The sequence below is a fragment of the Oryzias latipes genome, chromosome 19, assembly GCF_002234675.1.
Source record: "Oryzias latipes chromosome 19, ASM223467v1".
Taxonomy (NCBI): domain Eukaryota; kingdom Metazoa; phylum Chordata; class Actinopteri; order Beloniformes; family Adrianichthyidae; genus Oryzias; species Oryzias latipes.
Window position 1 is genome coordinate 6,865,260 of NC_019877.2, and position 21,139 is coordinate 6,886,398.

A 21,139-nucleotide genomic window follows, 5' to 3' on the forward strand; every position below is an offset into this window, starting at 1 on the left:
TTCACACAAAATTTTCTGTGTGCTTTCTAATATTTTTAATATAACACATAACGCAAAAGTGACAAAAACATACTGAGTAGGCAAAACTATGACAGGGATTAAGATTTTATTTGACATGTTATGGATTCCAAGGAATTCATTGTTATAAGCACTAGTCCTTTCACACTCACCCAATTGCCAGTTGGGTTAATAAGGGACCCCATAAAATGCTGTTTCGTCTTTAAATCTAGAAACCTAATACTTTTATCACCAGGTCATCAGAGACAGTCTGGATGAGCTGAAGGATGTCACCATCTTTGATCCACATGTTCAGCCTACATCTGCCAACCTGGTGGGCTTCAACCCTTGCCAAGACAACAATGGCCGCTGCCAGCAGCTCTGCTTTGCCTTTCCAGATCAGGCCAAACCCAAATGTGACTGTGCTCATGGATCACTCCTCAGCAATGGAGTTTCATGCGGCTATGGGCTCCAAGAGTTTCTTATTTTCAGCACAGATTACACACTGAACAGCATGAGGCTAGACCCAGAGGACCACAGCACTCCCTTTCCATCAGTTAACTTGGGCTACAAAATCATTGGGCTGGACTATGACGTAAGAGGAAAGCGAATCTTTTTCACCCAGTATTTGGGAACTGGAAGAAGCAAAATTGGTTATGTCTATGCAACATCTGTCACCAGCCCTCCGGTCATTATTGCCTCAGGTGAGAATAGCTTTTCAAGCTGAATCCTTTTTGCATATTCCTGGTTTGATGCTATCTTTGTTTTTTTTCCGCTTGCAATACAGACCTGTCTTATCCAGAGGGGCTGGCCTATGAATGGGTCAATAATCGCCTTTACTTTACGGACTACGGCGAAAGAAATCTCCAATCAATAGGGATGGATGGATCTAATCGCTCGGTCATTGCCCATGGCAACAGTCCCAGAGGCATCATTGTTGACCCATGCTACGGGTAAAGCAGGAATCTGTTTTTTGTCTTCCTTATATTTAGACTACTTTTATGAGTAACTACTTCTCGTTTCTTCAGTTATTTGTACTGGACTGATTGGGGCTATCCGGCTAAAATTGAGAGGGCCACTCTGGGTGGAAACTTCCGAACTCCCATCATCAACAGCAGTCTAACAACACCCAATGGTCTGACCATTGACTATGAGGAAAGGATGCTCTACTGGACTGATGCAACACTGTAAGTCCAGGTTTTACAGTGTCATGTAATACAATTTAATGGGTTTCCAGTTTAATGTTTTTATTCCCATTTCCTTCTACAGAGACAAAATTGAACGCGCCACACTCACTGGCGAGAACCGGCAAGTGATCGTACGGGGAGCCGTCTATCCTTTTGCTTTGGCTGTCTTCCAGCAGGACATCTTCTGGACCGACTGGACTGAAAGAGCTGTTTTCAGGGCTGGAAAAGAAGATGGGTCTAGCTTTGCAGTGTTAGCCCAGGACTTGCAGTATAATCCAAATGACATTCACGTTTATGCTGCATCCAAGCAAGAGAATTGCTCCAGCTTCTGCCAGCAGTTCAATGGAGGTTGCAGTCATATCTGTGTTTCTGGTAAGAGCAGATGTATCATTGAGCCCACAAAACCCAGATTTTCCTTTATGGGGATGCAATAGGGCTGTGTAACCTTGATCCTCAAGATCTACTGAAAGTATATGGTCCAGTGAGTAGATCTTTAGGACCAACCCTAATGAGGAGCAATAAACAGAAAAACTGTAAAAATTGTGGGACTTGCATCAGGTTTCGTGTCTTTGTAGTTATTAAAATGTTAATGTCTTACACTATCTACACAAGTTGAAATAATATCACAATTTTTTGTTTTAAATCCAGTTTGTATCTTGTGTATTTTAAAATTGTTACTTTCAAAAAAATCTCTCCTTTAGGTCCAGTGGGCCCAGAGTGTCAGTGTCCTCATGAGGGGGATTGGTACTTGGCTAACAATGGCAAAGACTGCATCGTAGACACAGGAAAGCGGTGCAAGCCTGAGCAGTTCACCTGCATGAATGGAAACTGTATTTCATCACGGTGGAAGTGTGACGGCCATAATGACTGTCAGGATAATTCGGATGAACTTGAGAGAGTGTGTGGTGAGAAATCTGGATTTTTTCCAACTCCCTACTTATAATAACTAGGATTGGTTTGCCACATGAATACAATAATAGCAAAAACTTCTAACGCCTTCCAGCTTTCCACACTTGCTCAGCCTTGGACTTCACCTGTGACAATGGGCGCTGCGTCCCACTGAGCTACCTCTGTGACTACACAAACGACTGTGGAGACAATAGTGATGAGCTGAGCTGCCCTTTTCCCACATGTAACCCTGAAACTGAGTTCACTTGTGCCAATGGGCGTTGCATCAGCGCGTCCTTTGTGTGTGATGGCCACAACGATTGTCGAGACAACACCACTTCTGATGAAATTAACTGCCGTGAGTTTGACAGATTACTGCACACAAGCTGCAACATTTTAAAGGTTTTCTCCATTTGTTTTATTCTCAGTGGGCCAAATATGGGGGTTATTTGTTGGATGTTATGCTTAAAGCACTTTCAATGAGAGAATTGTGGTTCTCTCCACAGCTGACCGCACATGCCCTGCTGGCCAAGTCAAGTGCCAGAACACCAACATCTGCATCTACCCCGAAACCTTCTGTGATGGTTATAACAACTGTGGGGACAACAGCGATGAAAATCCCCTCTTCTGCAGTAAGATTAACTTTGATGAAGAGAGTGTAAAAGAAAAATAACAATACAAAAACATGATTACCAGTACTTTTATGTTTATAACTTTTTTGTTACTCTACATTAGCTGGTCGCACATGCGCCTCGGATAAGTTCCAGTGTGATGCGGGGAAATGCATCCCTCAAACATGGGTTTGTGACTCCATCAAAGACTGTGCTGATGGGACAGATGAACCTCTTTCCTGTGGTGAGTCGTCTGCATCATTTCTCAAATGATAAACACAGGACCTGATTTGTTTTATGATTTGGAAGACAAGTAAATACCTCAAACTATTACATGACTAAAAGTGACTTCTGTTTATGTACCTGTAAAGAGGATCAGATCAGAACATGCGCATCAGACCAGTTCACTTGTACCAATGGGAACTGCATCCCAAATGCATTGGTTTGTGATGGCAACAATGACTGCTGGGACACCAGCGATGAAGCACCAGAGCTGCAATGTGGTGAGACTATCCTTCAATATTACTTTATATTTACTACAGTGTCACTATAGTAACACATTCAAGGGGATATATTCTAGAAATATGAGAAAAGCAGTGGACAGCTAGAGAAAACTAGTGGAATTAAATATTAAATCAAAGAAATGAAACAAAGCACACTTCTCTTGTGGATTCCCAAAGCTGGTACTAATTAATTCAGGTTTGAAACTGGGATTTCACTCACCAAGATAAAGTAGCTTTATTATTTTACTTTTAATTAAATCTTTTACACAATCAAATGGTTAATCCCCTGACTTGAGCTGACCTAAAAAGATGTTTTAGAGACAGTTCAATTTTCCTTAATTTGACTAATCTTTAAACTTCGGTCAGAATCCTCAGAAGACCCAGTGCTTGAATATAAGCAGATGAAAGAACAAATTCAGCTGCTTAATGTGGGATTGTTTTTAAAAGTTTCTTGCATTGACATAATTATTTAAACTATTTGAAACCTTTTGACCTATTTCTGTTACCTGCAGGTCAACGTACCTGCAGTCCTGCCCAGTTCACCTGTCCAACCTGGTACCCTGGCCACCCCCGCTGTATTCCCCTGAACCTTGTGTGTGATGGTGAGAAAGACTGCGCAAATGCAGCCGATGAGCTCCAGAACTGTCCAAACCGGACCTGCCACATGAATGAGTTTGCCTGTTCCAACGGGCTTTGCATCCTGTTGCATTACCAGTAAGTGTGAGATAAGTTGGATTCTAAAGGTTAGAAACTGGGTATCAGCTAAATATGATGGTGAATAATGATTCCTATTGAACAGATGTGATCGCGTGAACGACTGCGGAGATGGCAGTGACGAACTGGGCTGCACCTATGACACATGCAGAAGCAACCAGTTCACCTGTGGTAACGGGGCGTGCATCCCTACCTACTACATTTGCGATGGGGACAGTGACTGTTTGGATGGTTCCGATGAGGCAGAGAGCTTGTGCACTACACCTCAACCTACCTGCTCTCCACAGCAATACTTGTGCAAGTCAGGGGAGTGCATTGACATTAACAACGTCTGCAATGGGCAGAAGGATTGCCAGGACAGCAGCGATGAAAAGGGCTGTGGTAAGAAACATTGTTGTTCATTTAATGAATGCAATTATGTTTGGTTTAACAGAATCTCACTAAACTGGTATGTACTTTGTTTTCTTTTCTCTCTAGGAATCAATGAGTGTCTCAACCCATCCGTTCACAAGTGTGCTCAACTTTGCACCGATACCCTCACTGGGTATTATTGCTCCTGCAACCCAGGCTACCAACTCATGCCAGACGACAAAGCCTGCGAGGATGTGGATGAGTGTGCCACCACACCTACAGTCTGCAGCCAGATCTGCGAGAATGCTGTCGGCTCGTACCATTGCAAATGTGCTCCAGGCTACATCCGTGAACCCGACGGACGCACCTGCCGTCAGAACAGTGGCGTCGCTCCATATCTGTTGTACAGCAATCGCTACTACATCCGCAATTTAACCATTGACGGGTCCCAGTTGAGTATAGTCCTGCAGGGGCTGACCAACGTGGTGGCTCTAGATTATGACCATTCTGAGAAGAGACTGTACTGGCTGGATTCTGGGACAGGAAAGATCGAGAGAATGCGTTTTGATGGCAGCGAAAGGGAGCTGCTGGTGGAAAATGTAGCAGGAGCTCAGGGTCTGGCAGTGGACTGGGTGGGAAGGTGTGTTATAATGAAGGTCTAAAGAAGTTCATCCTCAGAGCATGAAACTCACATTAGCATTTTATTTCTTTGTGATCCACAGAAAGGCGTACTGGGTGGATGGCTTTTATGGCTCTATTCATGTGGTGGAGCTGGATGGACGCTACAAGAAAAAGCTGCTGTCAGGACATTTCAAAAATGGAAATGACACTTTTCTTATCAGCAAACCACGTGCTATAGCTCTCAACCCCAAATATGGGTACATCAACACAGAGAAAGGAATGGTCTTGTACCATGTTTAAACTTCCCCTCATCCACCGGTTTTCTTCTTCCTGTTCTTTCTTTTCCCAAGATGGCTGTACTGGACTGACTGGAGCGCTGATGCTTACATTGGCAGAGCTGGCATGGATGGAAACGATGTCAGTGCCATCATCACAACCAAGCTGGAGTGGCCCAACGCTCTGACCATTGACTACACAACCAACAAGATCTTTTTTGCTGATGCACATCTGAACTTTTTAGAGTAAGTCAAAGGCACCTTTATATGTTTCAATTGTCAATGCCTCATTCTTGTCCCTTTTATTGATAATCCTTTAAACTATTTCACTGATATTGTACCGAATATTGTAGCTTTGCAGACATGGATGGCCAGAACCGGCACCGGGCCATTGCTGGTACACTTCCCCACGTTTTTGCGGTGTCCCTGTTTGAAGACTGGGTCTACTGGACAGACTGGAACACACACACTGTGGAAAAAGCCCACAAGTACACTGGAGAGCAGCGCACCAACATGGGCAACAACACACACCGACCCTTTGACATTCATGTCTACCATCCATACAGACAACCCAGAAGTATGTAAAAAACAATGTGCTTAAAGTCCTGGAGCCCCAACAGATGGAAGCAAACTCTGTTTTCTTGTCCCTTTATCTTCCAGGTGAAAACCCCTGCTCGTCCCATTACCTGACTTGCAGTCATCTGTGTTTGATCGCGCCAGGTGGTCAGAGAGCTACCTGCGAGTGTCCAGATAATTTTATCGGCCTGGCTGTAGGATTCAAGATCCAGTGTGTCGCTGACTGCTCCAGCACCCAGTTCCGCTGTGGGGACAATGAGAGGTTTATATTCGTGTTTCAAAGTCTTTATCCAAAAATAACTCTACTTGATGTTGATGTGGATCTTTAAAACAATTAACAGCAAAGAACATGTAGTCCCCTGTAGTGTATCAAAGACCTATTAGTCATTTTTGCTATTTCCCTCCTCAGGTGTGTTCCCATATGGTGGAAATGTGACGGCCACTCGGACTGTGGGGATGGCTCAGATGAGCCTCAGACCTGCCCACCTCGCTTATGCCCTGTGGGCCAGTTCCAGTGTCAAGACGGGAATTGCACTTACCCTGGTTTTATTTGTGACGGTCATGCGAACTGCCCCGATGGCTCAGATGAGGACGCTGCCCTCTGCAGTAGGACACTAACATTTAAACACCTCAGCTCGGTTTAGACAGTCAAAAGATGTGGATTTTCCTGTCTGATGTTCCTGCAGGTGATCACCGATGTGACTCAAACCAGTTCCAGTGTAAAAACAAGAAGTGTATCCCAGTTTCCTGGCACTGTGATGGAGTGACTGACTGCTCTGATGGCAGTGATGAAGATCCAGAGACCTGTGCCCAGAAGACCTGCAGCCCGGGACAGTTTCAGTGCACCAATGGCCGCTGTATACTTTCAAGCTATGTGTGTGACGCTCAGGATGACTGTGGAGATGGATCTGATGAACCATATGAAACCTGTAGTAAGACACATCTACTCGCTGATGGAACATTGATCCTCTTTAGTTTAATCTATTAAGAGTCAACTATATTGATTACAATAGTGCACTGTGGGAGAACAACTTGACAGTTTAATCGAGCATAGATTTATGTTTTTCAGTGACACAGAATAATGTTAGTATAGACTATAGCATCATCTGACTGAATTAATTATGCTAGATTGCACTCACTGTGGGGTTTAACAAATATTGGTGTCACAAACTATTTGTCTCATCCTTTTTCTGCTCAAGAGAACAGAATCTTTGTCTCTCTCCAACTTCCAAACTAGCTTTTCCCCCATCTTGAAGTGTGTTTTCCATCTCACCTCCATTTCTACCTGTCTCCTCAAATCTCATCACTAATATAATGTTGTCGTCCCCCTCCCCTTCAGTGGGTCCAGACTACAAATGTGATGAGGATACAGAGTTCTCCTGCAGGACAAACTACCGCTGCATTCCTCAGTGGGCTCGGTGCGATGGCACCAACGACTGCCTCGACAACAGTGATGAAGAAGGCTGCGGTCAGTCATTTCCTGTAAACACATAGGCAACAATCGGCTAAAAACAGCACATTGTGTGGCGCAAAACTAAAAATGTTTCGTTTGTTGAGAAAAAGTTCGATTTTTAGTTGCACAAAACTATTTTGATGTAAAATATTGATGCGTATGTTTTACAAGTATTCTAAAGTCATTTATAGTATTCAAAATATCAGATATGTCATGAATTCTCTTTGCTAAGGCAGAAACTTTTTTTTCATTGATCTGAGTTTTTCCTTTCATTTCTACCGGTACATTTTTTTGACAGAAATGAAAAACTGCTTTAAGGTAGGGTTGTGCCGATGGACGATATCATCGTCCATCGTGATGGGTGACTGACATCCCGATGGAGAGACCACCATCGTGATGCCACGCCCCCGCCACGTTGCGCGTCGACACCATAAGCCGCGGTTACATGTACAAAATATCTTGATGGGATCAATGGTCAGATTAGAATCCAACCGTGTACATGGGCCCAGAAAAATGTTTTCAGAATATAAAAACGTTCACTAAGGTCACACTTTCCGTCGGAATAAATCATTCGCACATGCGCAGTAGGGTTTGAAAAACGGAAGGATATAAACTCCGCCGAGCTGCTTTTTTTTTCAAACTTTATTGTATGTAACAATTCAATACAAAACAATGTTAAACAGCAACGAGCGGCTATATATATTGACATGTCAGCTCGGTAAAATACGAGATGATCTTCTAAACGTGCTTTTAATAATGTTACGGTTATTATGAAACACCTGTTCGCTCATCATTTGAATTTTAATCCGTGTGGTCAGTGCTTTTTCTGAACGAAGCCAGGATTAGCAGTATGCTAACACGGGCTAACAACATTAGCTTTGGGTGGTGCTGCTTGCTGGCTGCACGTAAACATGTAAGAATAACATCAGCCTTTATTTAGTCGGGACATGACTGGAAACACAAATCCGCGTGATTGTTTGAATGTTTTCTAAGGACTGAGCGACATTTCTGCTTTGAAGCTCAAACCGCTGTGTGTGCTGACGATCCGAGCTGTGCTCAGACACACTTTTAGACCCGGTTCTGAGTTCGATTGCTTGTACCCCTAGAGCTGCGGGACGGATCGCAGTCTTAAATCTCCCACACATACCGCTCATGTACCCCCCCCTTCCCATCAAACACAAAGCTTTAAGTCCGCGCTCCGCCGGTCCACTTCACTAATTAAGTGCGGGAGCGACTACACTTCTTTTCTATCTTGCTTGTAACTTTTTCTGTTAAAGTCACTTCCCTCAGTTTATACTGGATCATCGCGGATTAACCATTAGTTGGGAAATAAAATGAAAAAAGCAAAATAACGAATAGCAGTTATATAAGAACGAAAAATGTAAAAATACCCCCCCCCCCCCCCCCCCCCCCGACGACGATGTCATCGTCCATCCCGATGGTTGACAGCAAACATCGTCAACGGCCAAATTAGGGGACATCGCCCAACCCTACTTTAAGGGCTATCTCCAATGAGCATTGTGTTTTAACAGGTTCTCGTGGCATTTTTCTAATGATGGAGGACTTGTATAAAGACAATTATGCTCAAAATTGCATTTCTGAATATTTCTTTATTCAAATCGTCCTGAATCAGGAGAAGACCATAAAATGCAGTTTGAAAAAGATCATATTTGTGAAATAGAAAATATGCTGGGCAGGTAGGTCACAAGCTCCCTTCTTCGAGCCCTCAGCAATGGGGACGGGAAGAGGGGGCGGCATACTCCGCTCCAACAGTCCCGCCCACAACTCAGAGGCAAATCTGCAGAAACTATGTTCAATAAAATGACAGAGTTTTTTTTTATTTAGCCCAAAAACAGCATAATCATAGTCAAAAGGATGGGAACGCTTAGACAATTAATCAGGAGGTGGTCGAAATGGGACTTTAAAGCTATTTTTCTCGAAATTGTATTACCAAACAAGTGATGCGATGGCTGGGATTACTTTTTTTCTTTTCTATTTTTGGTGTCTGAAAAGCACTTCAGGCCATCAATTGTTGTTGCAGCAATTGTCATAAAAGTGTGAAGTTTCCATGTGACTTTCTCCTCCTAATATCAAAGAAAATCAAACCAAATGAAGATGTCTCCAATTTGGGAAATCTCTGCCTAAATGTGGCTGGGTAGCTCGGTTGGTAAGGTGGGAAGCTACCATGCAGGAAAACCAGGGTTCGATTCCCGGAGGGGAATGAGCAATGGTACTGGGGGCAATTACCATATCAATGGCGAGCAGTTAACATCACCCAGTGAGGGTCCTTAGGCAAGACCCTTAACGCTACTGCCTCCCGAGCACGGTTTCGGCTGCAGTTCACCGCTCCCCAAGGGGATGGGTCAAATGCGGAGAAAGAATTTCCCTTCGTGGGATAAAATACAGTGTATAAAAATAAATAAATAAATAAATAAATAAATGATTCAACTCCATTTGATCTTTCTGATGTGAAAACACTAAGCAAGCCTTTTTCAAAAATGTTTAGAAGCTACAGGAAGAACAGAAAAACAATATAAAATAGCTGCCATAAATTCCCAGAAGTAAAACTGTACATTCTAGTCAAAGACATTCTTTTAAGGGTAGTGAATGGTCTAAAGAGCTTAAAAGTTGATGTGCCGCATTGCAAAACCTTCTCAGCTCAATTTGGTCATGATTCACTTTTATCGCTCCAACAGAGGAGTTGACCTGTGACCCCCTGGGAGATTTCCGCTGCGACAACCACCGCTGTGTTCCCATCCGATGGAAGTGTGATGGCGTCAATGACTGCGGTGACGGTTCAGATGAGAGAAACTGTGGTAGGTGTCAGATTCTTCTTCTTTCAACCTTATAAAAGATACTGTAAACCAGCTGTAAGTGTTTGTATTTTCCCCTTGAGGTTCCCATTACAAAACTTATCTACTAAAAATGCATAGTTCATTTTTCTCAAAACAACCTGAGATCATTTTGATGTTTTCATTGATTTAGTGAAGGCATTTTTTGCTGTTTTCTATCTTATAAATTGCTTGTGAACTCAGTGAAAAAATGTACATCTTTGTTATTCTGGTCTCAAGAGCCAAGGCCATGCTCAGAAAGTGAGTTTCGATGTGACAACGAACAGTGTATCCCTGGAAACTGGGTGTGTGACCATGGCAACGACTGTGGGGACAACTCCGATGAGAGAGACTGCGGTGAGCGTGCATACTCACTTCCTCACAATACTCACAGTCATCCTCATTAGGGTTTGATGACACGCTGTGGCGACCCCTAAAGGGGGCAGCCAATAGGCGAAGAAGAGGATTCTGAATCACCAGCTTCAAACGTGTGTTTAACATCCCGGCTCTCTTCCAGAGCTCTACACATGTCGCCCAGGTTCATTCCAGTGCGACTCGGGTCACTGTATCCCGTCTGCCCTGCAATGTGATGGCCGGCCCGACTGTCGTGATCTGTCAGACGAGACTAAATGTCGTAAGTATACAATGTGAAAAGCAATGGTTAAGTGCTGGGTCCATAATTACTCATAGGAGACACATGCATGGAAAGGAAATGTTATTGAAATTTAAGTTTTAAGCAGCTAAGCATCTAACTATCCTGGTCAAAAAAAAAGTCCAAACGTAATCTTAAAACTGCCTTTGTGTGAATAAACTGAGAGTTATAACATTATTTATATTGACAATATGCAAGAAACTCAAACTCTTTCAACTTTTGCAGCTACTCGTTACCCAGGGGGCCGTTGGTGTCCTGACTACCAGTTCCAGTGCACAAACCGGCTGTGCGTGAGCCAGGGTTGGGTGTGTGACGGTGTTGATGACTGTGGGGACGACTCTGATGAACAACTCAGTCTGTGCTGTAAGGAAAAAATGCATTCTTCTTTTTACCCCATTCAGTTTAATACTCATGTCGATTACATGTGTACAACCAAAAGTTCCCAGTACTACTTGTGTTAAAACATTTCTTTGATACGCTTGATTATCTAATGAGAAAACAAAAACTGGGTTGATCCTCTGATCTTGCATCGGCATGTCTTTGATCAGTGAACATCACCTGTGAGATGCCATCCAGGTTCCGCTGTGCCAACGGCTACTGTATCTACTCCGGCCTGCTGTGTAATTTGATGGATGACTGTGGAGACGGCAGCGATGAAAAAGAAGATCTATGTAAGACAACCGCATGTCAACCCATAACTGCATGGTTTGTCAGCACCTTCAAAAACTGTGACAGTGGACAGAGTTAAAAAATGATCCCTGAAATACAAATTTAAAAAAAAAAAAAATTATTTCCTTGTTATTCTAACTAGTGAGTTTGCCAATCACATTGTTTACATTCAAAATTTAACTAAAATGTTCCAAAAAGCTTTTATTTTTTTGTTTTGAAACATAAGTAACTGGATTTATGCCACATAACTGAGAGACCCCTTGGAATAAATCCTTAGAACTTTGTATCTAGTTCAATGGAGCTTCTTCGTCTAATTTTTCTAATTTTTTTTACATTGCTTTTGCTCTATCTTTGGATTTATAAATGTCTATTTTGTCTCTACATGTTAGATCTTTTCTTATAAAACATAAGAACAGTTTGATCTCAATTTCTCCGACTTTTGCTGTAGAAAAACAAGGAACAATTTTCTACTCAGAATTTAGCTTTTTTGGACAGTTTCTGGTAGCCTGTGGAATTTTTGTGTAATATAATATAATATATATCTGTAAAAAAAAGAAGCTGAGCTTATAGATTTAAAACAATACCAAAAAAACAGATGAATTACAAGAACAAATTGTAAAATAGAAATGAAATTTAGAAAAGGCCCAGGATTACTAAGGATTTATGACATTTTTAGCATTTATTTTAAGAAAATCTTACACACATCTTCAGCCATTTTTAAAACTATCAACTTTTTCTTCACTTTAAAATACGTTTAAGTTATTTAATATGTATATATATATATATATATATATATATATATATATATATATAGATATATATATATATAGATATATATAGATATATATAGATATATATAGATATAGATGTAGATGTAGATGTAGATATATATCTACATCTATATATATAGAGAGAGATATATATAGAGATATATAGATATATATGGATTGCTCAGATTAGTATAGAATGTCACAAATTAGCAAATAAATTAAATAATTTGCAGAAGCATTTTAATGTTGTGTTAAATTTTCCCTTTTTGTTAAAAAGCTGAAAGTTTGTTAACCTTGAGTTTACTGGTTTTAAAAGAAAAAATTAAACAGTAAAAGTAAATTTAATTCTGGTATCTTTAACCATTTTCATTTTTCCAAAATAAAAATGGAAAGAAAAAATATGAAAAAAAACTTGATAAATGTTTAAAGAAAAGAAAGGACTGTATGTGCACAGAGACCATGACAACTAGGTTAAGTCTTTTAGAAATGAAGAGGGAAATGACTGAATAACAGGCTTTTTCTAAATCAGGAAAAAACCTGTGCAAAAACAAAGCCACCACTAAACCTTTAATATGTTCAAGCTGTTCAGATGTTCTACCTCTTACGAGTTTCTGGAATTACTAAACTAGAATCTAATAATGTTCTGACATTTTTTTAAGGTTGTTATTGAATGAGGTTGAAATGGAAAATGTCAAAATGACATTATTGACAGGTCAAAAAGCCTCAAACTAACAACAGATAAGAAAAAAGTCTTCAATGAAAATGTTACACAATCAGCTTAAGCATCAATCAAATTATTCCCAGAGATTAAATAGTAGTGGACAGTATGGCTGTTGACATTTGGCTAAATTAGTTTAATCCTTTTGTTTTTGGTAGAATGCATAAAAAACTAGTTGTATGTATCATAGCAAAATATACAAACACAGTAATAGGACAAAACATGGTTACCCATCTATTCATCCAGATGAGATCATTACAAAGTCCATTTTTTGCCTTCTAACAGTTTTCTAAATTAAACTATTAAGGTCCTTAGATACGTTAGAAAGCTGCGTCAGAAATGCTCCCCTTCATTTTCTGCAGAGTAAATGTATTTCTGCACGAAAGTTTTTAAATGTATTTCTGCACGTATGTTTTTCAGGCCGCGAGCCCACTCGGCCCCCCTGCACACTGGAGGAGTTTAAATGCACAAATGGATACTGTGTTCCCCTGCCATACGTCTGTGACCACAATGACAACTGTGGAGATCTGACAGATGAAATGGGCTGCAGTGAGTATCACACAGACACAATTGAGAGATCGACCATTTTTATATTTATCAGGATTTCACCCGCTTTTGGGTTTTTAACATGTTTTTGTGGCATTTTTCTGACGATGGGGGACAATTATAAAGAATATGAGGCTTAAAATTCAACTTTTTATTAAAATCATTGTGGATCGGGAGCATTGCTGGTTACATTGATATGAATCAGATAAAAAATAACTGAAACCATAAATTTGATTTTACTCTCATAACCATAAAAAGAGTCTTAAAGTCTATTTTTTACCCTATTCTGTGATGTTTATGCTCAAAGTATGCCCTTTTTTTTAAAGTTTGTCTTGATTGTGTCAAAGAAGTTTTTTCCGTCTTTCAGATTTTGGCCATGATCGGAACTGTGATGAGAACGTTTGCCAGCATGAATGCACCAACTTGAACGGCACAGGTTACATTTGTTCCTGCAGACCTGGGTATCGAGTGAACCCAGACAGCACCACCAACTGCCTGGGTACACACACACACACACACACCCACACGCACACACACACACACAAATTCATCTACACCTTCACACGAGTATTTGCAGATAAAAACTGGGGGAGAAAACTGCCCTCCAGCTCTGAAATTAAAGGGAAAAATAATCTAAACTGTATTTCTTGAATTGAATTGATGTGTTATTGCTTTTGTAGATATCGATGAGTGTGAGCAGTACGGCATCTGCCCTCAGGCCTGCAAAAACACCAAAGGCAGCTTTGACTGCGAGTGTGCCCCTGGTTACAGGAAGGTGGGCAATGGCAACATGTGTGAAGCAGAGGGTGAGAACTCCATTTTTAGGACTTTGAACAACCTGAAATATTTTAACTAGAGTTCTTTTTGACAAATTGACAAGGAGTGAGAATGCTACATGTGAAATTAAACCTGCATGGAGGCTTTGTGCAATGAATAATCCTTGTTTCAGAGAACAAAAAAAATAGTTTTGTTCAGGGGTGAAGCTATGGGGGGCAAAGGGGGCCAGCTGCCCCTCAAAAAAACTAACAAAATCCATACTTTTGATAGCACATCTGTTTAAAAAAAACAGCTGTTTTAATATCAATAGCAATAATATAACTGAAAGATGTATTTTTGATCATTTCATTTGTAATGGCCTTCCCCACTGCTGCATTTGCCACCCTTCCAAAGTCTTCTGTCCCCCTCCTACACCCCCATAAAAAAAGGTTCCTGCTCTGCCACTGGTTTTATTGTCATCCGAAGTAGCAGTTAAATATTTTTAAAATGCTTTTACATCGGCAGGAGCTGTTCCCATGCTGCTTCTCCCAGAGAACATTCGTATACGGAGGTTCAACCTGCAGATGGGGGCTTACCATGACTTCCTGGAAGAGGAGGAGCACATCATGGCTCTGGACTATGACTGGGATCACAACAACACTGGATACAGTGAGTCACAGATTTAAATAAATCCACAAAACAAACGTGATCAGCTTTGGTAAAACATGGGATGAACAAATCTGCCGTTTGGGGCTCTTCCAGGTATGGTTTATTTCACTGTTGCTAGCAAAGATGCCGTGCCAGGTTCTATTAAAAGGGCGTACATACCTTCAGTGGATGATGGGAGTAATAACATTGCTGCTGCTGTTGACCTTGATATCAAATACATCACTACGCCTGATGGGATCGCCGTGGACTGGGTTGGAAGGTGAGTTCATCTTTACTGTCATTGTTTTTCACTTCAAGTTGTTTTGTTTTCTCTCTCTTATCTGACTATCATCAAAGTTCTTTAGGTTAAATCTAAGTCTTTTCCTTATTCTCAGATGTATTTTGTAAATTAATAAATGTGCTTTTATTTTAGAAATCTTTACTGGGCGGACTCAAAGCTGAAGAGATTGGAAGTGGCGCTTTTAGATGGACGCTACAGGAAGCATCTAGTCAAGACAGACTTGGGTCACCCGTCTGCTGTGGCAGTCAACCCTCGACTTGGGTAAGAGAAATGGAATCAACCAAAATATATATATAGGTGTCCTTCTAGAAGCAGCTTGAAATTGTATAATAAGGCCAGTTTTGTTTTTGTTTCTTTAATATGAGATATGTATAAAGCAGACAGTTGTGACATCTACTTGCTTCTACACACACAAAAAACCCACACACATTTGGGGTATTTACAGATTATTATATCAGAATAGAGCATTCAAATTTCTCTGCAGGATGCTGTATTGGGCAGATCGGGGAGACACGGCTAAGATCGAGTGTTCGTGGCTGGATGGTCAGGAGAGGAAAGTGCTTGTGGCCGACGGGCTGGGCTGGCCCACTGGTCTGTCCATCGACTTCACCAACGGGGACAGAATCTACTGGTCTGACTCCAAAGAAAACAGGATCGAGTCCATTCTGCCCTCAGGAGAGCAGCGTAGAACTGCTGTTTACATCGGTGAGGATTAGAAATGAGGCCTCGGTTGAGATTTTATAGATTTGCTGTAGATCTGTACCTGAATGGCTGCTGGCGTTTACGTCACATCTTGCACAGACGTGAGAAACCCCTTCAGTGTGAGCGTGTTTGAGGACCACGTCTACTGGACCACTCAGGAGAAAGGCGAGGTGTTTCGGCAGGACAAGTTTGGCCGTGGAACAAAAACCAAGCTGCTGACCACAGGACCCTGGCTATCTCAGGTTTCTGTGTACCAGCAGCAAAGATACAGCACCGTTGTCAGTAAGTGCCACACCTTTACACACAACAAATATAAATGTAATGTTTTGAATCCCAAATATGGGGTAATCTTTACTATAGTACTGGGGATTACTTGATGTAAAAAAACAATACTTTCTGCACTTTTTGCAGTGAAGACTCCATGCAAAGGAACCTGCAGCCACCTGTGTTTGCTGCGACCTGGAGGCTACACCTGTGCGTGCCCCGAGGGCACCAGCTTCATCCCTGGCAGCAGCACCACATGTGATGCAGGTAAGAAAAAACAACATTAAACGTTACAAAACAAGCATCTTTTTTAAATGACACCAAAATATTCTGTTATATTATACGTTTATAGCTTTGTTCATTGACTGTATGTGGAGAACTGGACTGAGCGAGTGAGACGTCACTCATAGAAAAGGACTTACTTTTCTACCAAATGTAGTTATTTCCAATGAAATCCATCTTTCCAATGAAGTCGCCATTTATCCGCAATATGTCGCCATGCTGAAAACAGACGTCCTCAGTAAGCTGTGATTGGTCCGTGTCGGTCTTAGTCTATATTTTCATCCCAACCGCTCTCTCCAATCAGGAGTGCGCTTGTTAGAAGGCCACACGCCTTTCGCTGAAAGTGGGCTAAGAAGAACATGTCAAACGTTTTGCGAGGCCACCCACTTTTATTGAGACATCTGATTGGTCAGTTTATAACTTGAATATCTTGTGCAACAGCAAAAATATTATGAAAAAAACTAGGATTAGCAAGAACATGCTAAAAAAAAAAGGTACCAGAGCAAGAGTAGGTATTCTGACAAACAGGATGACAAGGTAGTAGCTGTGTATTTCTCAATAGAAGTCTATGGAATTTTGGCTATGTACGAATTCCTTCACTGCTCACTATAGAGTGCACTATGTAGTGCGTTCGCCATATTGTAGTGCTGTCCGAGTCTACAACTCCAAAATCCGGTACCCTGCGATTTTCGACAAACCAGTGTGCATCAATGATGCACATTAGATTTGCGAAAATAGATCACAATGCATTGGGTTTGAACAATTTTTACAAAAATTACATATTTAAATGTATTTTTTAATAAGCCATCATCTCTTTCATCATCAGAACACAGTGGATTCATAAATAGTTGTTGCAGAACACTTATATCAGATTTTCACTTCCTGAAATCTGTGACGTCATATTTAGTTTTAAAAAAAAAAGTAGTGAGCTCGGCGTCCGAAAGGCTTTTAAAATCCAGTGCGCTAGATAGTCCTGCACTATATAGTTTATTAGTAATTAATGATTAGGGTGGGAATTCGGACATAGCCATTGTATTTTTGGGACCAGCGAGTACTTCCTATCAGGAACCCAGGGAGGAGGGGTCACTCAGTCCAGTTCTCTATACAGTCAATGGCTTTGTTTGAGGACAACCAAAAGGGAAAGTAGAACTGTCAGTAACCCATTTAGATGTACAAGACCTCACAGGCACAGATCAGGGAAAAATTTTAAAAAATCTTGTCTCAATTTTAAATCATGCTGCACATCTTTTGAAGAAAATTTTAATTCTAAGGGGACTTGCTTCACAAAAGCAACATTCCTTAAATTACTTGTGGTAGACAACATTTGGTGTATTCAAAATGTGCTTTGTCTTTTGCAGAATTTTTTTTATAAATACAAAGGATGAAGGAAAAATTGGTCCTACTTTGAACATTTAAAAAAAAATTAACATTTTGATTGCGTGATTTTCTAGGGTTTGAACCACCGCCCACCATGCCTCCGCCATGTTTGTGTCAAAATGGCGGCACCTGCTACTTTGATGACAACAAGGCTTTATGCATGTAAGAAGTGTTTTCCTCCTTAAGTGGTGCAATCCTTTTAATTGCTCAAGTTTCACTTCTTTTTTCCATTTTCTTTCACAGATGTACTCCAGAGTGGCAGGGAGAGTTCTGTCAGACTAACGTCTTTAACACAATCGCCTCATCCAGTACGTCTTATTTTAACTACAGAGACTTTTTCAGAACAAAAAATGGTCAAATGGTATCTTCCCGTCACTATTTTTTGCTCTAATCATTGCATGATCCTCCCTATGGCAGTTGGAATTGCCATCGGGGTGACCATACTGGTTGTGGCCCTGTTGGTTGCTCTGGTCTTTGCTGCCAGGCGGAAGTCAAACCTTGTGGAGAGACTGCGGAGCAACTTACCCAGCATGCCCAGTATGCCACAAATGCCTAAATTCTCTGGCCTCAGGTGAGACGGATAATATTAAAAACAGTACAAATGTTCATTTCTAAATAACATGTCCGAGACCAATTCATTCTTTGGAACAAAGTCACAGAAGAAACTGACTTCACACACATTTGATCATTGTAAAATGGGTTTATGTCAGTGATTTTCCCTGTAAAACTTAATGTGTTGATAATTTTCAGGAATGGAGTCACTGGAAATGGTTTGCAAACAGAAGACAGTGAAACACTGGAGAACTCTGAGGCGGTCAGTTGTAATGTTTTAGTTCCAAAGACATATTTACACACATTTTGACCTGGGACTATGAGGCAGGATTAACTAACCCAGGTTAATTAGATTTTTATTATCTGGGATAGTGATGAGTCATTAGTTAACCTTTATTTTGAAATATTTATTTTGTTTAGGATTAGAATGGAGTGTTTTAATGAAAATGTGTGACTCCTAATCTTCATTTGGTTATGTGCAAATCTGAAAAAACAGGAGTTGATTTTTCCAGATTAAGTTCCAGATTTGTGTTTTATAAATTTTGCAGTTAAGCCAAGTCAATCTAAAGAAAGCCCACTTTTTAGTAGAGACTTCTGTTCATTCCGTCATTTGTGTGTTTCATGCATCTTCTTACCTGTGAATTTTTACCTGACATCAGGTTCCCTGTACGTCAGTGTGGACTGTTGACCCCGTGACAAAGAGCTTTGAGAACCCTGCATATGAGGCAGAAGAACCCCCGGCCTCCAACAGCATCCCGGGAAGCAACTCGGCTCCTCCGGACACAAACAAGGTGAATAGGCAGGAATTTCTGCTTGCTTTAACCCTCAATGCTGCTTACATTCTCCCTCAGAGCAACATTCCTAGTATATTTACCCATGTAAACCCTCACAATGCAAAAATAGATTTAATCTGTACATTTTCTGCACAAATGCAAATATTACCTAGAGTTTCTAAATCCTATTTTTTAATTAATTAGGACAACATTAACAATCCTCTATATGTGGAGGAGGCTCCACCTGTGGATGATCCGACCCTAAATGCAGCAAAATCCAGCCAGGTTGGTTTCTGCAAGTTTGACAAAACACTTTGATTGAAATGTCTTAGATAGTAGATATTTAGTGATCTTGTAGAATTTTCAGGATGTTTCAGAGAACCGAGCACGTGGTTTAGCCTTTGAAGGCGTCACTACTACTCCGCCTGCAACACCAGCCTCACAGGTAACCATGGAGATACATATTAATGTTGAAACTGTTTCTTTTTACTTAAAAGATACCTTTTTCTTTATTTATAGTTTGCACATATTTCTTAATGAAACTTTTGCTTTTTAACCAGGAAATAAAGGTTGTTGAAGGTGGAAAGTTAGCATCTTTTCAAAACCCCCTGTATAAGGTGAGTTAAGGCATAAAATTACACACGTAAAGTCCTAAAACAGTTTTTTTTTAAATCTCAAATGTTTCATAACGTCTCCATATATCTGCTGTACATTTATTTGTATTTATTGTCATGGTGTTACAGGAATCTGAAGATGCTCACCGTTCTGATTCAGACATTTGATGGGACCGGTACACCAGGATTTAGACAGAGCCATCACACTGACTCATTCATTTTTTTTACAGGATCCTGTTAAACTCGATGAAGGGATTCACAAAACTGAACCTAAATTAACCAAAACACTTTGTAGTACAGGAAAATGCAGTATTCTGACACTTTGAGATGTAACCTAGAGCTTTGTATGGATTGTGTTGTAAAAATAAATAAATTATAATCTTGATTTGATATACTGTTTATTCTTAATGCATTAAAGTCAATGAAAATGTGTGAACCTCAATTTATAATTCAGTTTGTACCTTATTGTAAATTTTTTGTAAATTCTTCTTAAAGAAAACCATTATCATGTTTTGTCTACTGTCGTTAATCTGCCTGGAGCCTAACACAGTTATTTTCTGAGTTGGTAAACTGTTTTACGTTTTTATATAAAGATTAAATGGAAATGTTTGTCTTCATCTGACCAACACAAAATTCTTTAACCATTCATTCAACCACTCACAATGTAAAAAAGATATCTGAGCAACAACAGGGACTCGTGTTCTGTCTGAACGCATCAAGGTCTCTGCTGGTGAGAGTCTATGGTCCAGCCGCATGAGCAGACACACAAATGATGAAGGAGCAAGTGAACGGAGAGATTTAGTGGAAGAGGAGCACCACCGGCAGAGAGGGGGGGCTGGGAGGGATGGAGGGGAGCTACTGATGTGGCTTTGGGCTCATGCTGAATCTCAGTCAGCTTTCAAATTGCTGTTTTCCCCACAAGATACCGACGTAGTACAGCTCAGTAGGAGATGGAGGGATCTCAGAGACTAAAGAGGCTTGCATCTCACAGCATGTGCCAATGGTGCTGCCTTCAGGGACTGTCAGAAAAAACTAAAAGTGAAATTCCCATGATGGAAAGGTGAAACAATTCAAAGCAGGAAAAGCATCATTACATTACAGTGTAACAGCAGTGGTGGTCAATCACATTAGAAACCTTGAACAAGTAGTCTGTGCATTTAGGGCTGCATGATATTTTTCTTTCAGGAAAACATCAGTGGTATAGATAATAGAAAAAAATCAGATATGTTATGAGGCAGGATTTAGTAAAACAATCATTAATTTCTGTGTGATCAGATCTTTGAATTCAAGAAGGAAATCAGCCACATGAAATAAAAATTAAGATTGAATGATTCGATAAATTGGCTCAAACAGCTTCAAGAAATGAGAAAATATAGTTTAAAAGTCTCCATCCAATAATCTTTTGATCTTTTTTAAAATAGTTCCCCAATGGTCTTTTAAGTTTGATTAAGCCATTTTTAGGTGCAAAAAAAAAACTTTTTTTCTACGACAGTTTCTGCAGAGCAGCA

General features: G+C 40.6%; 1 protein-coding gene across 2 annotated transcripts in view; it reads left to right on the forward strand.

Moving 5' to 3' along the window:
- LOC101165597 (low-density lipoprotein receptor-related protein 2) overlaps window positions 1-20,142 on the forward strand; it is a 36,444-nt gene extending 16,302 nt beyond the window's left edge. The window contains exons 40-81 of one of the 2 annotated variants that reach the window (XM_011487994.3): window positions 254-701; window positions 785-950; window positions 1,026-1,184; window positions 1,267-1,556; window positions 1,886-2,089; window positions 2,188-2,430; window positions 2,579-2,704; window positions 2,808-2,927; window positions 3,055-3,186; window positions 3,699-3,900; window positions 3,986-4,281; window positions 4,378-4,891; window positions 4,974-5,129; window positions 5,223-5,393; window positions 5,501-5,724; window positions 5,808-5,985; window positions 6,133-6,329; window positions 6,410-6,655; window positions 7,063-7,191; window positions 9,873-9,992; window positions 10,248-10,364; window positions 10,525-10,641; window positions 10,885-11,022; window positions 11,208-11,330; window positions 13,237-13,365; window positions 13,730-13,861; window positions 14,043-14,168; window positions 14,644-14,787; window positions 14,881-15,046; window positions 15,200-15,328; window positions 15,552-15,772; window positions 15,869-16,051; window positions 16,181-16,300; window positions 17,767-17,854; window positions 17,936-18,000; window positions 18,110-18,263; window positions 18,443-18,506; window positions 18,904-19,035; window positions 19,222-19,302; window positions 19,385-19,462; window positions 19,578-19,634; window positions 19,761-20,142. In XM_011487994.3, the coding sequence (XP_011486296.1) occupies window positions 254-701; window positions 785-950; window positions 1,026-1,184; window positions 1,267-1,556; window positions 1,886-2,089; window positions 2,188-2,430; window positions 2,579-2,704; window positions 2,808-2,927; window positions 3,055-3,186; window positions 3,699-3,900; window positions 3,986-4,281; window positions 4,378-4,891; window positions 4,974-5,129; window positions 5,223-5,393; window positions 5,501-5,724; window positions 5,808-5,985; window positions 6,133-6,329; window positions 6,410-6,655; window positions 7,063-7,191; window positions 9,873-9,992; window positions 10,248-10,364; window positions 10,525-10,641; window positions 10,885-11,022; window positions 11,208-11,330; window positions 13,237-13,365; window positions 13,730-13,861; window positions 14,043-14,168; window positions 14,644-14,787; window positions 14,881-15,046; window positions 15,200-15,328; window positions 15,552-15,772; window positions 15,869-16,051; window positions 16,181-16,300; window positions 17,767-17,854; window positions 17,936-18,000; window positions 18,110-18,263; window positions 18,443-18,506; window positions 18,904-19,035; window positions 19,222-19,302; window positions 19,385-19,462; window positions 19,578-19,634; window positions 19,761-19,799 (6,924 nt within the window). In that variant the 3' untranslated portion in view covers window positions 19,800-20,142. Of the gene's footprint in view, window positions 1-253; window positions 702-784; window positions 951-1,025; window positions 1,185-1,266; window positions 1,557-1,885; window positions 2,090-2,187; window positions 2,431-2,578; window positions 2,705-2,807; window positions 2,928-3,054; window positions 3,187-3,698; window positions 3,901-3,985; window positions 4,282-4,377; window positions 4,892-4,973; window positions 5,130-5,222; window positions 5,394-5,500; window positions 5,725-5,807; window positions 5,986-6,132; window positions 6,330-6,409; window positions 6,656-7,062; window positions 7,192-9,872; window positions 9,993-10,247; window positions 10,365-10,524; window positions 10,642-10,884; window positions 11,023-11,207; window positions 11,331-13,236; window positions 13,366-13,729; window positions 13,862-14,042; window positions 14,169-14,643; window positions 14,788-14,880; window positions 15,047-15,199; window positions 15,329-15,551; window positions 15,773-15,868; window positions 16,052-16,180; window positions 16,301-17,766; window positions 17,855-17,935; window positions 18,001-18,109; window positions 18,264-18,442; window positions 18,507-18,903; window positions 19,036-19,221; window positions 19,303-19,375; window positions 19,463-19,577; window positions 19,635-19,760 lie in introns of both variants that reach the window. The other variant, XM_011487993.3, reaches the window with a different exon arrangement.
- The last annotated feature ends 997 nt before the right edge of the window (window positions 20,143-21,139 follow it).